We start from the raw sequence: 15,928 nt of genomic DNA, 5'->3' as shown, positions 1-15,928 counted from the left end.
CTCTCGTGGTTGTATCCTTAACTTGATATATACAAAAACTTGCATACGACGACATAAGCGTACGACAAACACGAATCAAAGGTTATGAGAGGAATAGCGTGACTTGACTGTCAACGACGTCCTGAAACCCTTCCCACCAGCGGCCCCTGGTGGAAGTGCGCGCCACAGGTGATGCACACTCTGTATTAACGAAGGGACAATGTAAATAAACTTTGGAAATATTAACGAGCCCGTGTCGCAGAGAACGCGGTGCCGGCGTCTGCGGCGTTATGGATGAGCGAAAAGATTCGATGGAAACGAACACTGAACATCACTACTCAACCCGGAATCAAACACAGGCATTCTCCATGACAGTCAAACATTCTACCACAGATTACGCCACTGCTTAATGTGCTTTAGAAAAGGCCGTATGCATGCTTCATGCCGGGGTAACACCAAATGTGTTTGCAGTTTTGGCTATCCGCCTTTAAAACAATGTAATGAACATTAGATATATGTACCTACGACTCCGCAAGCTTTAGTCAAACGTTGCTTGATTACGGCCGGCAACAACCATGACTTATGATATGTGCATCATCGCACCGTCGCTTGCGCTTCGTGACGATGAAACTAACATCACTGCTCTAACGTGAGTGGCGACGTTACGTCCGTCCTTCAACTACCGTTTAACTGCCAGTGTAGTCGGCGTGCCAGGTAAGCCCACGATATGCGCACAGCTAGTCAGTTTACAGAATGACGTCGATCCACCTTGTTACGCCTGGCTCAAAGCACGGCCGCTAAATAAAAAAGAGGTGCGGCCTGCCGAATGGGTGCGTTTTCAATGGGGGAACGCGTGACATGCAGAGTTTTGAGACGCTACCGCGGCGGCGCTGCACATCGGTAAACCGTAAAGTCACTGGAACGGGAAAAGTACCGCGTTCTTTTTCTCTTCGTCGCCGCGCCCTTTCGGCGGCTTCGCCACATAAATGTCCAGATCGCTCGCCTCGCTAGCGTCTCCCTGCCACCGACGCACTGCGCTTTGAAGGGCGATTGTTTTTATAGCCTCAGAAAAGCATGCAGGAACATTACGACATCCCGTATCGTTTTGACACTTCATCGCAAGCCTGTTGAGGCGTCGAAGAAGGCCTGGGTGCGGCGCTGGCTGCGCTTTCAGGAGCAGCAACCGGCGGGGAACGGGCACAGCCCTCTTTGCCCGTTTCCAAGCGACGGGTGCCAAGCGACGGGCTGTTCGGCTGCGCAGAATACGGCGCAAAAAATTTGTTCCCACGACTGATACCCGCCTTTGTGAGGCAAACGTTTCATTGAGAATTCGCAAATGCTGTTTCGGGTAATGTTGGCGTCTCCGCTGCACTAGTGCAGCTTGTTTCGCGTGCTTGCTGCAGAAGGTTCATGCACAATAACATTGCCGGGCAGCTCCTAATTATGTTTGGTATAAATGACGCCTTCGGGCTCACATATAACGATGAAAACTGATTGCTACAGATTGGTATTGCGTGACGTGACTGAATGACGAACATAAATAACTGTGTACCATGAAAATAATGGCACGCATGTAATGTAAGGCATCATTTACATGCCATGCTCATGGTACACTCGTGGCCGGTTCGCTGGCTTGATATGCACCAAAATCGGTATTGCGTGACGCGACTGTAGGACGAACATAAATACCAGGTGGTAACATGAAAATAATGACACGCATGTCATGAAGAAGGCTTGATTTACATGCCATGCTTATGGTGCACCGGCGGCCGGTTCGCTGGCTTCATATGCACCAAGACTGGTAGCGCATGACGTGGCTCTATAATTGTGCCTTCTGTGTCAATCCGGCAGATCTCACGCATTGTGGGAATCAATCTAATATGCGAAGGAGCCAGCAAAGAGCTGCCTATATTGCCTTGTTCATCTTTGAGGCAGATGAAATCATTCATGTCATCACATCTAGTTCATTATATATCGCATGTTTGTCATGCATGCATGCATGTAGAATCTGGTATATACGCATGACCTGTAATATATGTTCGTCACGCACCCAGGTCATGCCATACCAAACTTGGTATACATCCAGTTAACAAAACGGCCGGAAGCGCACAAAGACAGTGTAATGTAAACCATGCCGTACATGTAATGCATGTAATGGTTTTCACGTTACCACCTGTCGTTCATGTTCGCCATAGAGTCACCTCGGGCTATACCAATTTTGGTGTATATCAAGCTACCGAATCGGCCGCGAGCGCACCATGAGCCTGGCAAGTACGTGATGCTGTACATGACATACAAGTCATGATTTTCATGTTACCACCTCTCACTAACGTTCATTATACAGAAATATCTCGTCATATCAATTTTGGTATATATGCATTTCACTAAACAACCGCGAGCGCCCTGAGGCCATGCCATGTTAATTATGTTTTACAGGGTATACCTGCCATAATTTGCACGTTATGACCAGTAACTTATGTTCGTCATACACTCTTGTCACGCCATATCAATTTTTTGTGTATCAAGCTAGCGAAGCGGCCGCGAGTGCACCATGAGCGTCCCCGCAGGGGCGTCTGTGGAAGCAGGCGTTTGGTGTGTAGCGACACCACGGACCCGAGCTAACGGGGCGGTTTCGACCCCCTCCCACGCCTAGCCGTGCGTGGCTTTGCCGTGTCCGGGGAAAAGGGGATCCTGGGGGTTGAGCCGACGCCGGGTGATTGGACCTTTAAGGCCCCCCGGCAGAGGCAACACACCCCTTTGGCCCCGGCTTCACGTAGACGGCACCCCTGGGTTGACCCACCCAGGGGAAATCGGCAGTCGCCTTTTCCTGTCTCTCTCTCTCCCCTCACATCTTCATCTTTCCTCCCACTTTTCATCTTTCCTGTCTTCTCCTCACTTCTATTTACTTCCGTTTGCCTGGCGGCGAGGGTTAACCTTGTGTGTGTGCCCTCTCTTGGGCACATTATATTTGGTTATAGTGGCTATGTACAGCTGACGTTGGCATGCCTTATATATATATCTAAGTGCTGTCGCGTCCCCATGTTGGGCTCCATGGTGGGCGGCTGGCATGGCTGCCGAAACTATACATAATCTATGGCCTCAACCTCATTTCCTCCACTGAATGATCGTCGTCTCACAAAGAGAGGGCGCACCGAAGAGACTTTGAATGCCTTGATCAAACCCACAGAAATTTTTCCACGCTTCCACGTAATCCACTGCGAAACACTCGAAAAGAACGCAAGAACGATCTCTCCTTTTCTTGTATCGAAATGCCTCACCGACACACTCGGTCAAGGCTATAAGGCTACAAGAATGGCTAGTGGGGACCTTCTTCTGGAAGTGCATAGTAAGATCCAGTACGAAAAACTTTCAAAACTCACCTCTTTTGGAAGCACCCCTGTCTCACTTACACCACACCGATCCCTCAACAGCTCCCGCGGTGTAGTGTCTGACCAAGACCTGCTTGACTTGACTGAGAGTGAGCTCCTTGAGGGCTGGAAAGAACACCATGTGACGCAAGTACAGCGAATTAAAATCAGACGTGACGACAAAGAAATCCCGACAAAGCACCTAATTATCACATTTTCCACAAGCACCCTACCAGAATATCTTGAAACAGGCTACCTGAAGCTTAAGGTCAGACCTTACATCCCAAACCCGCGGCGTTGCTTTAAGTGCCAGCGTTTCGGTCACGGCTCTCAGAACTGCCGCGGCCGTCAAACCTGTGCCAAATGTAGTTCACATGATCACCCTGCAGACGACTGTGACGAAGTTCCCCGTTGTGCAAACTGCGAAGGTGGGCACGCAGCCTACTCTCGCAGTTGTCCCTCATGGAAAAAAGAAAAAGAAATAATAACACTCAAGGTAACAGAAAACATCTCCTTTAGGGAGGCGCGAAAACGCCTTTCATTTCCACAGGGAACTTCATTCGCGCACGTGGCACGCAAGGGGGCAGTGTCACAAAGGTTCGCGGCGGCCGCACGTACCACGCAGAGTGGACGGGCGGTAGCGCCATCTGCCCCCTCAGCGGAAGCAGCCCGTACTGCTCCGCAACCAAAGGGCATGCAGGCCTCCGGATCTGCAGGGCCGGAGCCTTCTGTTCAGGCAGAAAGCCCCAAAACACTGACACCCGTCCGCGTGAGCCGCGACCGGGCATCCAGCGCCTCTGCCGATGTGATGGACACAACGGCAAGCCCAACGGCGCCTCAGGCGCCGAAGGAGCGGCGCAGCTCGTTGGAGCGCGCCAAAAAAGAAAAAGCCCGCATCACAGGGCCTGACAAGGGCTCTGTGACTTAAGGTAATAGTTCTTTCAGTACACACAGCACTAATTTACACTCAAAATGGATACTCAAATTATACAATGGAACGTCAGAGGTCTACTAAGAAACCTCGACGATATCCAAGAGCTGCTACATGAACACTCACCAAAAGTGCTGTGTGTACAAGAAACACATTTAAAATCCAAAAACACGAACTTTCTACGCCAATATGTCATATTCCGAAAGGACCGGGATGATGCTGTGGCGTCATCTGGTGGCGTAGCCGTTATAGTTAACCAAGGAATTGCATGTACCCACTTACCACTCCAAACATCCCTTGCAGCAGTGGCTCTTCGAGCCGTCCTATTCAACAAACTGATCACAATCTGCTCACTTTCCATACCCCCGCAGTGCCAGCTCCAAAAATATGAATTCGAGTCCTTAATAAACCAACTTCCAGAACCATTTCTGGTCCTTGGAGACTTGAATGCACACAACAGTCTATGGGGTGACTCTCGCTGCGATGCGCGAGGTCGTCTGATTGAACAGTTCCTTTTCTCTTCTGGCGCATGTCTCTTGAATAAAAAACAACCAACATATTATTGCCTTGCAAACAGAACATACTCGTCCATAGATCTCAGCATAGCGTCTCCATCACTTCTGCCCCTAATTAAATGGAAAGTTATCAATAATCCTTACGGAAGTGACCACTTTCCAATACTTCTGAACACACCAATTACAAATGAATGTCCCCATCAGGTTCCAAAATGGCAGATTAAGAAGGCCGATTGGGAACAGTTTCGGAAAGTTACACTGTTAAGTTGGACGGACGTGTCTTCCTTAAGCATAGACGCAGCTGTAGAATACTTTACATCATTTCTGATTGATGCCGCAACCAAATGTATTCCACAATCAAGAGGACACACTGGAAAACGACGAGTTCCATGGTGGAACAATGATTGCAGAAATGCGCGTAAGAAACAAAACAAAGCATGGAATTTGCTTCGCGACTCCCCGACAGCGGAGAACCTTACAAATTTTAAGATTATCAAGTCTCAAGGCAGGAGAACGCGCCGACAGGCTAGAAGAGAGAGTTGGCAAAAATTTCTATCGGGCATCAATTCATACACACAAGAAGGCAAACTCTGGAACATGATTAGTAGGGTAGAAGGACGACAAACACATTCACTGCCTCTAGTAAACACACAAGGCGACAGCTTAGAAGACCAAGCGAACTTTCTAGGCGCACATTTCGAACAAGTGTCCAGCTCGTCGCACTATTCCGAGGCTTTCCAACGCTACAAGACAACAATAGAAAAACAGAAGTTAGAGCGCAAATCCACAAAACACGATGCGTACAACAGAGCTTTCTCCTTAGCTGAGCTGCAGGCATCGCTAACCTGCTGCAGTAGTTCCGCCCCAGGCTCCGACCGTGTAGTATATGACATGCTGAAAAACCTACCTGCCGAAACGCAAAAAACCTTACTTTCCTTGTACAATGCCATCTGGTTTTCCGGCGAGATCCCCTCGTCTTGGAAAGAGGCGATCGTCGTTCCCATTCTTAAACAGGGCAAGGATCCATCCTCCGTTGTGAGTTACAGGCCCATCGCACTTACAAGCTGCCTGTGTAAACTTTTCGAAAAGATGATAAACCGCCGACTTATGCATTTCCTGGAAACAAACAATCTACTTGACCCGTACCAGTGCGGATTTCGCGAGGGTAGATCCACCACCGACCACCTGTTACGTATCGAGGCACAAATCCGTGACGCATTCGCCCACAAGCAGTTCTTTCTTTCTGTGTTCCTCGATATGGAAAAGGCTTACGACACAACATGGCGCTTCGGAATACTAAGAGACCTGTCCCACCTTGGTGTACGTGGTAGAATGCTAGATATAATAGAGAGCTACTTGTCGGATCGTACGTTCCGTGTCCGAGTAGGAAATGTTCTGTCAAGACCATTCCTACAAGAAACCGGAGTGCCACAGGGTGGTGTGCTTAGCTGTACACTCTTTATAATCAAAATGAATTCCTTGCGTCTTTGCATCCCACGGAATATGTTTTATTGCACATATGTCGATGATGTACAGCTCGGCTTTAAATCGTGCAACCTCTCAATGTGTGAGCGACAGGTCCAGCTAGGTTTAAACAGGATCTCTAAATGGGCAGACGAAAATGGCTTTACACTGAATGCACAAAAAAGTACTTGCGTCTTATTCTCCCGAAAAAGAGGCCTCCATCCCGATCCAGACATTGACCTACATGGTCAGCGTCTGTCGGTAAAAACGGAGCACAAGTTCCTAGGGCTTATCCTAGACACGAAACTTTCCTTTATAACACACATCAAGTACATCAAACACAAGTGCATAAAAACAATGAATGTTCTAAAAATATTGTCACGCACTGCGTGGGGTAGTGACAAGAATTGTCTGATGAATTTGTATAAAAGCCTCATACGCACTCGCCTAGACTACGGGGCAATAATCTATCAATCTGCGACGCCAAGCGCCTTAAAAATGCTCGACCCTGTCCACCATCTAGGCATTCGACTATCTACGGGTGCTTTTCGTACTAGCCCCGTAGAAAGCCTCTACGTTGAATCGAATGAGTGGTCGCTACACCTCCAGAGATCTTACCTATCTTTCGTATATTTCCTCAAAGTAAACGCAAACAACGAACACCCCTCACACACTACAATCAATGAGCTGTCTGCTTCTGAACTTTTTCACAACCGTCCTTCGATGAGACAGCCGTACTGACTTCGTGTAAGGGGCCTAGCTGAAGAAATGGGTGTGCCACTTCTCGAACACTGTCTAATGGCTCCTGCTGCCTATCCCCCACCGTGGCAGTGGCAGCTTATAGATTGCGATGTTTCTTTCGTCGAAGTTACCAAGCATGCGCCACTAGCACACATCCGTGTGTACACTTCCTCGAATTACAATACAAGTACCCACACCCTGAATTCTTTACAGATGCCTCAAAGTCTAACACTTCCGTGTCGTATGCAGCCGTTGGTCCATCCTTTTCCGATTCCGGTATTCTGCACCCTGATTCCAGTATCTTCACGGCAGAAGCTTACGCCATACTTGCGGCACTTAAACACATAAAAGAATTAAAACTACAAAAGGCAATGATATACACGGATTCATTAAGTGTAGTGAAAGCTTTAAAAACTATGACACAACACACAAATCCCGTCCTTGTCTCGCTCTACTCTATTTTATGCACGATCTACTCACTTAAACAACATGTCGTAGTGTGCTGGGTGCCAGGGCACCGCGAGATACAAGGCAATGTGTTGGCGGATCAGCTGGCAGCATCCGCCCACGAAAACAGTCGCAATACATCTGTAGCTATCCCTCCAATAGACTTAAAACCATTCCTCAAAAGAAAGCTCAGGGCCTTTTGGCAGAGCACATGGGATAGGAAGACACAAAACAAACTGCATGTTATCAAGCCGCAACTAGGTAATTGGACACCAGTATCAAAGTCACGCCACACAGAAGTTACACTTTGCAGACTTAGGATTGGCCACACACACAGTACACATTCATACCTTCTGTCCGGAGGCGATCCACCTTTGTGCGACTACTGTGGCGATCCCTTAACTGTACTTCACACCCTACTACAATGCACGGAACTAGACGCTCTCAGGAAAAGGCATTTTTCATCTACATACCTGCAGTTCCCACTACATCCTGATATGTTCATTGGCAGAGAACCCCTTTTTAAATATCAGTCCCTCTTTGAGTATCTGAAAGATGTACATAATTTCAACGTTATTTTTCCAGGCGCCCGTAGCGCGGTCTCATGATTGAGGCTGTTGCTGCGGTTTCTACCGAAGAAAGCACCTGCCTCCCGGCCTTTGAGCCCAAAGGCCCTCAGGAAGCATTCGTGCAGTTTTCACGCCTCTCACTTGTGAATACCATGCTCACTCTTCATTCATCCCACACCCATAGATCACACCACTTGTCATTGCCATAACTTTATACTGTATACACATCTTTTACGCTTCTTTATAGCGCGTGATTTTAGGCCTCTATACAGCCACAATACATCTTGTCATCGCAATCATCGGTCATCGCTGACACCACATAAAAGACATGGCGCTCTTTGGCCACCCATGGCCCTTGCGCCACAAAGCCCCACTAATCATCATCATGCACCATGAGCGTGGCATGTAAATCATGCCGTACATGGCGTACATCTAATTATTTTCATGTTACCGCCTGTAGTTTATATTCGTGCATACAGCCATGTTATGCCATACCAAATTTGGCATACATCCCATTAACGATTAACGAAACGGCCAGGAGAGCATATAGCCGTGGGCGGATGGATGGACAGATGGACGGACGGACGGACGGATGGATGCATGCGTGCATGCGTACTACATTCAAACTCGCAAAAGTTCGCTAAGAAATGATTCGCATTTAATAAATGCCGACAGCCGAGCGCGTAAATGCCACGCAATTCGCATTTCTTTATCGCGTTACCACGCGTGCGTGCGCATGCAGGCAAGTGAAAACTGCCGCTGTTTCTTTCCTAATCAGTTAGAGAACCAGCGTATGCTTCATTCGGGGCTGTAAAAGCGCACGCAATGCGTAAAACATGCGTTACTCCGCGTGAAATCAACACCGCGCCGCCGAAGCTGCGGCCGCACTGGACCAAATATGGCGGCGGGCAGTACGGTCGCGGTACTTTTCCCGTTCCAGTGATTTTAGTAAACCGCGGCCGCTAGTAAGCGAACGCTTGGGGCGTTGGCTCGGGCGAGCGCGCAGAAATTCCGGTGTCGCCATCGGCGTCGTAGGCCGTGAACAAAAAATCATGATTTTGTTCGCGGTTAAAAATTAAGAAAGATGCAAATAAAGCAAATGATAAAAATCTTTGGTTCGCGTGACAATTGAACCCAGGCTGTCTGCTTGGCAAGCAGGTGTTCTAGCACAGAGCAACGTTATTGCTTGAAACTGATTCAGAAAAAAAAGAAGCAACATATGAATGTCGTGTAGTAGGAGGAGCCTCCTTAACGCATGTAATATTGCGTGACAGAAGCGTAGAATTGCGCCAGGCGTCAAAACAAGTTAACTGCGCAACGAGTGCGTGTTTTAAAGGCCCACCCATTACAAAGTGCTGAGACATTTATTATCATCAGCTGCAAGAGCACCAACAAAGTCAGCAGATGCGTAGCTTCGTGTGTTGCCTTAAGGACGTGTAGTGGGCCCTTCACTTATTCGCAAAAGGAAGAACTATGCCGTACAGGGCACATAGCAACTGTGGCCACATAACTGTACTTGCAGTGACATTCTAGGATAGTTTGACACAGCCAGTGTTATGCGCACAAAGGTTCGTTTCCTTAAGGCGTGGTTAAAGCATGCAACGATAACCGAAGCCGAGCTAGCAATTGAGAAGGCATGCGCACTGCTCCCGATTACGCTGTCGCGTTCTACTCTTGAAGGCGAAGCTCAAGCGTCCTCCAAGTTGTTTTGTCTTTGTTAGATATAGTGAAACAACTGAAACTTTATCTCCCCGACTGCTCGAGCCGACATCAGTGAAAGTGATGAAGTTGTGTTACTCGGCAAGGAACTGTCACGCCTGAGAATTAAAACAGGCATTTTTAGTATTCTCATTGCTTTATTTGTCGAATTATTACACAGTTCATATTACTTTTCTCGTGCATCTTTTGTCTACGACTACTATTTATACACTCCGCAAAGGGCTCATGATCTTCTTGCACGTCTGGAATAACAACTTACAATATACATGAGTATAAACTGTGGGAGCCACGCCCATCGCCTGGCAGCTATCATAGCACCAGGTGCTGAGCGATCCATCCATCCATCCATCCATCCATCCATCCATCCCCATCCATCCATCCATCCATCCGCCCACCCACCCGTCCATCCATTCATCCATCCATCCATCCACCCACCCGCCCACCCACGCATCCATCCACCATCCATCCATCCATCCACCCATCCATCCATTCTTCCATCTATCTATCTATCTATCTATCTATCTATCTATCTATCTATCTATCTATCTATCTATCTATCTATCTATCTATCTATCTATCTATCTATCTATCTATCTATCTATCTATCTAGCCGCTTACATCTTGGCGCTCTCGCAGTCGTGTCTTTAACTTCGTATATACCAAAACTGGCGTACGAGGACGTGAGTGTATGGCAGACACGATTCACAGGTGGTAACGTGAATAACGTGAATTCTACGTCGCGCACGTCATGAAATCCTTTCCACCAGCAACGTCTGGCGCATAGCTGCATAACGCGGCCCTTGGTATGTGGGTACGCGCCACAGGTGATTCACGCTCTACGTCAACCCAGAATTTGGAAACAATAACGCGGCAGCGTGAAGGAGCCCATGTCGAAGAAAATGCGGTGTCAACGTCGGCGGCGTAGCCGATGGGTGATACATCCCGATGGAAGCAACGAATAAAAATTGCGGTTCGAGCCGAATCGAACTCAGGCATTCTGCGTGGAATTCAAGCATTCTACCACGAAGTCATGCCAGTGCTTCAAAGTAATCCGGAAAAAGACACTGTACTAGCTTCAAATCAGGACAACGCCAATTGTGGTTGCAATATTAGCTGTCCGTTTTTGTATAAATGATATAAATAGTACATATGTAGAGGGTCGCCCACATCTAAGGTGCAAACCTAATTAGGATTCAAGAGCTCATAGAAGCTGATGTTTAATACATAATTCGGAAAATTATTGATGCGTTTATCGACACCATAATTAGGCTTCAAACAGCGGATCTTTCCCTCGTCAAGTTAAATAGCCGTTCTTGTTTTACCAGCTTGAATACTAATTAAGTGTTCACCTTAGATATGTTCGACCCTGTGCACCCATGATATAGTCAAGCTATAGTCAAGCGTTGCGCGGATACGCGTACGACCGCTAATTATGATACGCACATCATCGCACCATCGTGGCGATGAACCTGGCGTTTCTACATTAATGTGAGTTCGGACTTTCCGTCAGACCATTTAACTACCCTTTACACACCACTGTACCCAGCCTGCCTGGTAAGCCCACGATATGTGCACAATTCATTTTGCACAAAGACCTCGATGCATCTTGTAACACTTGGCTAAAAGCAATAAAATCCGGCATAGGCTGCTACTTGCTGACTGCTTCGCATGTAATTGATTCCCACATTGCGTGGGATCTGCCGCATTTTTTTTTCCGTTTCTCTTGTGCTTTTTATTGCGATAGCAATTATATGGTGTGTCGGCTGGTTTTTGCCGCCGCCGTCATGCACCGTATATGTATAAGTATGTCCCAAAGGCCCAAAAGTCCCAAAGAAAAATAATTCAGAAAAACGCTTCCGAAGCGCGGAACAGAACCAGCGACCTCTCTCTCCGCAGCGCGTGGCGCTAACCACTACGCCACAAAGCGTACATCCTTCAGGTAGCTAACGGCGAGCGTTATATACACACCCTTTACCGCTGGCAGGACTCAGAGACGGCACGCGCTTATAAGCGTTTCTTCATTACCAGCGAGATGGCGCGGGGAGCGCAACGGGCGCATTTAAAATTCGTCGGCCAGCTCGCTCGCTTCTTCTATTATTTGCGCAGAGAGAACCTTTCCCTTCCACTGTCTGCTCGCGCGGTAGTTGCTACCGGGGGGAAGAGTTTTTTGCAGCGTAGCAGCGCGTTCATCACGGGCCGCGTTTCTTGCAATCGCATTCATTGCTTCGCCCTTGCGGCGAAACTGTGACTTTTTTTATTCTAACATCTGGGCCGAAAACATGATGCCCGTATATATGCTTCCCTTTCGTACGCTCTCACTGACTGCTCAGTATAATGTCTCTATTTCTCTTTCACGCATCTAATTCTTGCACTCCCTTTATTGACAGGCATGGGTGCAGGTATCGTGCTCGTGAGTTTCATGGTTACCTTGGGCTTGCACTTTGACAAGTACTTGGCCGTCGCCAGTGGACTCCGCGACGCTGGCACCACGCTGTGCGCCTTCGTGTTTCCCTCTCTGCTGTCCTTCCTCAACAGCCTTTACTGTCTCCAAGGCACCCTCCTCATCTACAGTGCTCTCGCCATGAACGTGACGGTCGTGGCTCTCTTCTTGTGGGTGCGAGTACGAGAGAGCGAAGAAGACGACAACCCAGCGGGCCCTGTCTTCACGCCAACGAAAGATGACGGAGTTTCTACACTTTCGAAGTCGCACGTGGACCATGGACAGTCGCCAAAGGCTTACCGCGGCGACAACGAATGCCAGGCGTCGCTCGCCTCGTTTTTACGCATGCTCGCCGTATTGAAGGCTCCCAGCTTCTACGTCGTCATTCTTGGTGCCACGGTTGAGATTTACGGCTACACCGTGTTTCTCGAGACCATAGAAGCTTACGCCCTCGACAAGGGAGCATCCCGTCAGGCGGCCGACATGGCGATCACGTACGCAACCATCGGCGAAATCGTCGGCTACGTCGGCGTGCCCTTGATCGCCGACATGAAATTCGTGAGCCGGCCGACGCTGATGACCATCTGCTTCGTCCTGCTCACAATGTGCTACGCGCTCGTTCCCTACACGTCGTGGCCGATGACGTACGTCGTGGACAACGCCCTCCTCATTACTTTCATCGCCTGCCGCCAGCTCGCTGCGGTGTTCGATCATGACGGAATACTTCGGTGCCGTGCAAGTGCCCCTGTGCATGACGGCCGTTGGACTGCTGCTCATTCCTCTGCAACTAAGCAGCCCCACGATTATAGGTGAGTGGTCCAGTAAGTGAAACTGGGAAGCTTTGGTTTACGAAGTTCGGAGGTAGAGTGAGAAATTGAGAATGAGGCAACAGGAAAAGCTACGGGATTTGTCTTCATTCATCCCATTGCATGTATAGTGGAGGAGAGCAAAAAAAAAAAACAGGTAAACACAAAGTGGTGGGAGGGCAAAATAGGCGCACGCTGGCGGTGCGGCTGGTCTACAATGTGCACCGCCACATAAGGTGTCCTTACGCAATCAGAGGTTGACCTTAAAAAATAGACACAGTGTTCTCGAGCGTGTCATGCTGTTCTTGCTATGTGAGACTATGTGCTCGAAAATTATGCCGTCAATAAATTATTCCACCTAGCTCGACGAGTACGCTATCTCAAGTGTAATAAGAGTCCTAAATAAAGTAATATATTTAGTACACTGCGCAGGTAGAGTGCGTATAATAGTTCTGTGTCAACGCTATGCCTATTCGCGCTTCGTTACCGGTAAGCGTGATCGCGCGCCAGTGAATTGTGAACGGTGAGAAATAAATATAATCAGCAGAAACGAATCCTTACATTTGTGTAATGATCCCAATTTTCGCTCAGTTTAACGCGTGAACGCGCGGCTAGACAAGCTTACCGAACTTACCTTCTGACAGCTCTTGTTATTATGTTCTCAATATTTTGAATATTCGGCAACGTCACCAAGTTCGTGGTAAAATGGAAAATAACACACAGCGGTATTACATATAAACGTTTGTTATCCAGGCTGAAAACGCGTCATACCAGCAAAATGAGACGTGTAGACGTGTAGTACATTTTGCTGAAGGAAAGAACAAAAAAACTTTCTCACAATAACAGTAAAGGTTGACGAAGCCACGCACTGTACGCGCTTTCGCCGTGCGTTCTTCACTAAGCATTGCGGGAATAATATGCACACACGAGTAGTGCAGGGGCCGCCAGTGACGCGTCGTCCGTATTGGGAAGCGTGTCAGTGACTAGCATTGAATAACGACCACGCTAGACGCTATACTTGCTTCCTCAATGCATGATTTTTTTTTTTTTTTGCTTGTGTCTTCCAGGCTACTTCCGCGATGACCTCGGGTCGTACGATGGCATGTACCGTTCTCTGGCAGTGCTGCACTTCGTCGTGGTCGTGCTTTACGCTCCTCTCGCCGTGCACGAACGCAGAAAGAAGACGGGCTCATTCAAAGCACACACTGATTCCTGCACACACATTACGAAGCTTTGAATACACAGCTATACGCCCGAAATGGACTGCATCTACGCGACAATTCTGTCACATGGAACGTCCAGAGCGCAAGTAACCGTGCGGAAACTGCCCTGAAAGCACGCATCTTGGAATGCGTGCCGCCCGACAAACGCAGGCGGAAAACGAGCGACGCCTGCACGATGTTCGTATCTCATCAGTGACACGTGCATGCATATCCAGCACGGAATTGAGCGTCATGACTAACTAGTGCGCATGACTTTCCAATTTATGAACATTCCAACAGTGTGGACGTGTTGTACAGTTCGTGCGAAAAGCAACGGAAACTTGGGCTGTGTCCTCTGAAGTTGCTTGGCCGAGGAGGCCTACTATTGCTGACTACAAAGACTTCACGGCTGCTAGGCTAGCTGATTCCCTCCAGCTTCGGCACTTTTACTGTGTTTACTCTGCAAACCATGCCTTTCAGGCCACTTGGAACCATCCGACACATGTGTCATATCTCTATTACGTTGGACATTTTTATAATATCTTGTTATTTTGCTCTTGACCGGCGTCCATGTTCTGTGATCAATGTAGACAGATCAATGTACAGCCCACATCTGCTCGTTTCGCAGTTCTCGTTAATATTTTTGTGTGCCGCGTGTTCCATCTCTTCGGCTGAAGGTGCTCAACGAAAGCAGGCTCACTCTGCTTGTCATCGCAATCTCATTAGCGCCATTTAGGAGAGAAACATTTCGCTGATACTTTTTACACACTACATTGATTATCATCAGCATCAGCCTGACTGCGCCCACTGCAGGGCAAAGGCTTCTTTGTTGGCAAAGACAACGCAAGAAGCGAAGGGCCGGCTTCCTGCGTGGCCGCAGGCAGCCGGCCCTGTCCTTCCGGTGACTACGTTATCCCCATAAACCTCGTCAGCTCATCTGCCACATAACTTTGCTCCTCCCCCTCGCGCTCTTGCCTCTCATATCGGTTTTGGGACGTTAAACCTCAGATATTATTAGCTATATTATCCCCCTCACGCGCTTGCCTTCTCCTGGATTCCGGTGAATACCTTCCCACGTAAATACATTGACCTATATGACGCACCAAACGTACTGTTACTCATTCCAGGCCTGTTCCATTCACCGAATGTACCACTGCGTACGAACGACTCTGTGCTACAGCTGCAAAAAAAGGGTTTGTTACACGGGGCTTGCTACATGTGTGCAGTCCAACATGCCGAGATTTGCCTATTGAAGGCAAATTTCGGCATGCTCGACTCGCTTTTTGATATGACGACAAGAATAATTACTCACTGAATCATCCTCGCGAGAGCAGGGGCCTACTTTACCTTGATTCTAATCGGAAGCAGCGTAGGCGTGAAGGAGGTTAAGTGAGCGAGTGAGTAAGCTGCAACAAGGACTGTAAAGACAAAGGTTGAGAGGAAGACGGAGGCTTCAAGCGATGAAAAACAACCGTCGAAGAGGTAATTTCGCTGGACCCGACGTTTTCGACGAGAGGATTTGTCTCGGATACTGCTCTGACGATAACAAATCCTCTAGTCGAAACGTCGTTTCAGTGACATTCCCCGTTTAACGAAAAATATGTGAGACAGGCGCCGAAAGCCGCAAGTAAACTCAGGACCAGAAATGTGTAGCGTACAGTCACGTGACGTACCGAAAATAGCATAAGCAAAGTTATGCGTAGCCGGAATTTACGTGCGCAGATGCAAATTTACATCTAGGGGGACA

At 48.3% G+C, this 15,928-nt stretch overlaps 1 protein-coding gene across 2 annotated transcripts in view; it reads left to right on the top strand.

Annotated features, from left to right (window-relative positions):
* The window catches only part of LOC119389035 (monocarboxylate transporter 9), an 82,136-nt gene extending 67,788 nt beyond the window's left edge, over window positions 1-14,348 (top strand). Inside the window, exons 4-5 of one of the 2 annotated variants that reach the window (XM_049414921.1) lie at window positions 12,121-12,982; window positions 14,047-14,348. In XM_049414921.1, coding sequence (XP_049270878.1) covers window positions 12,121-12,982; window positions 14,047-14,062 — 878 coding nt within the window. In that variant the 3' untranslated portion in view covers window positions 14,063-14,348. The remainder of the gene's footprint in view (window positions 1-12,120; window positions 12,983-14,046) is intronic. The other variant, XM_037656325.2, reaches the window with a different exon arrangement.
* Window positions 14,349-15,928: the final 1,580 nt, after the last annotated feature.

This window comes from Rhipicephalus sanguineus, chromosome 4, assembly GCF_013339695.2.
Source record: "Rhipicephalus sanguineus isolate Rsan-2018 chromosome 4, BIME_Rsan_1.4, whole genome shotgun sequence".
NCBI classification, from domain to species: domain Eukaryota; kingdom Metazoa; phylum Arthropoda; class Arachnida; order Ixodida; family Ixodidae; genus Rhipicephalus; species Rhipicephalus sanguineus.
The sequence above is the reverse complement of the archived record's forward strand: the minus strand, read 5'-3'. Positions and strand labels throughout refer to the sequence as shown.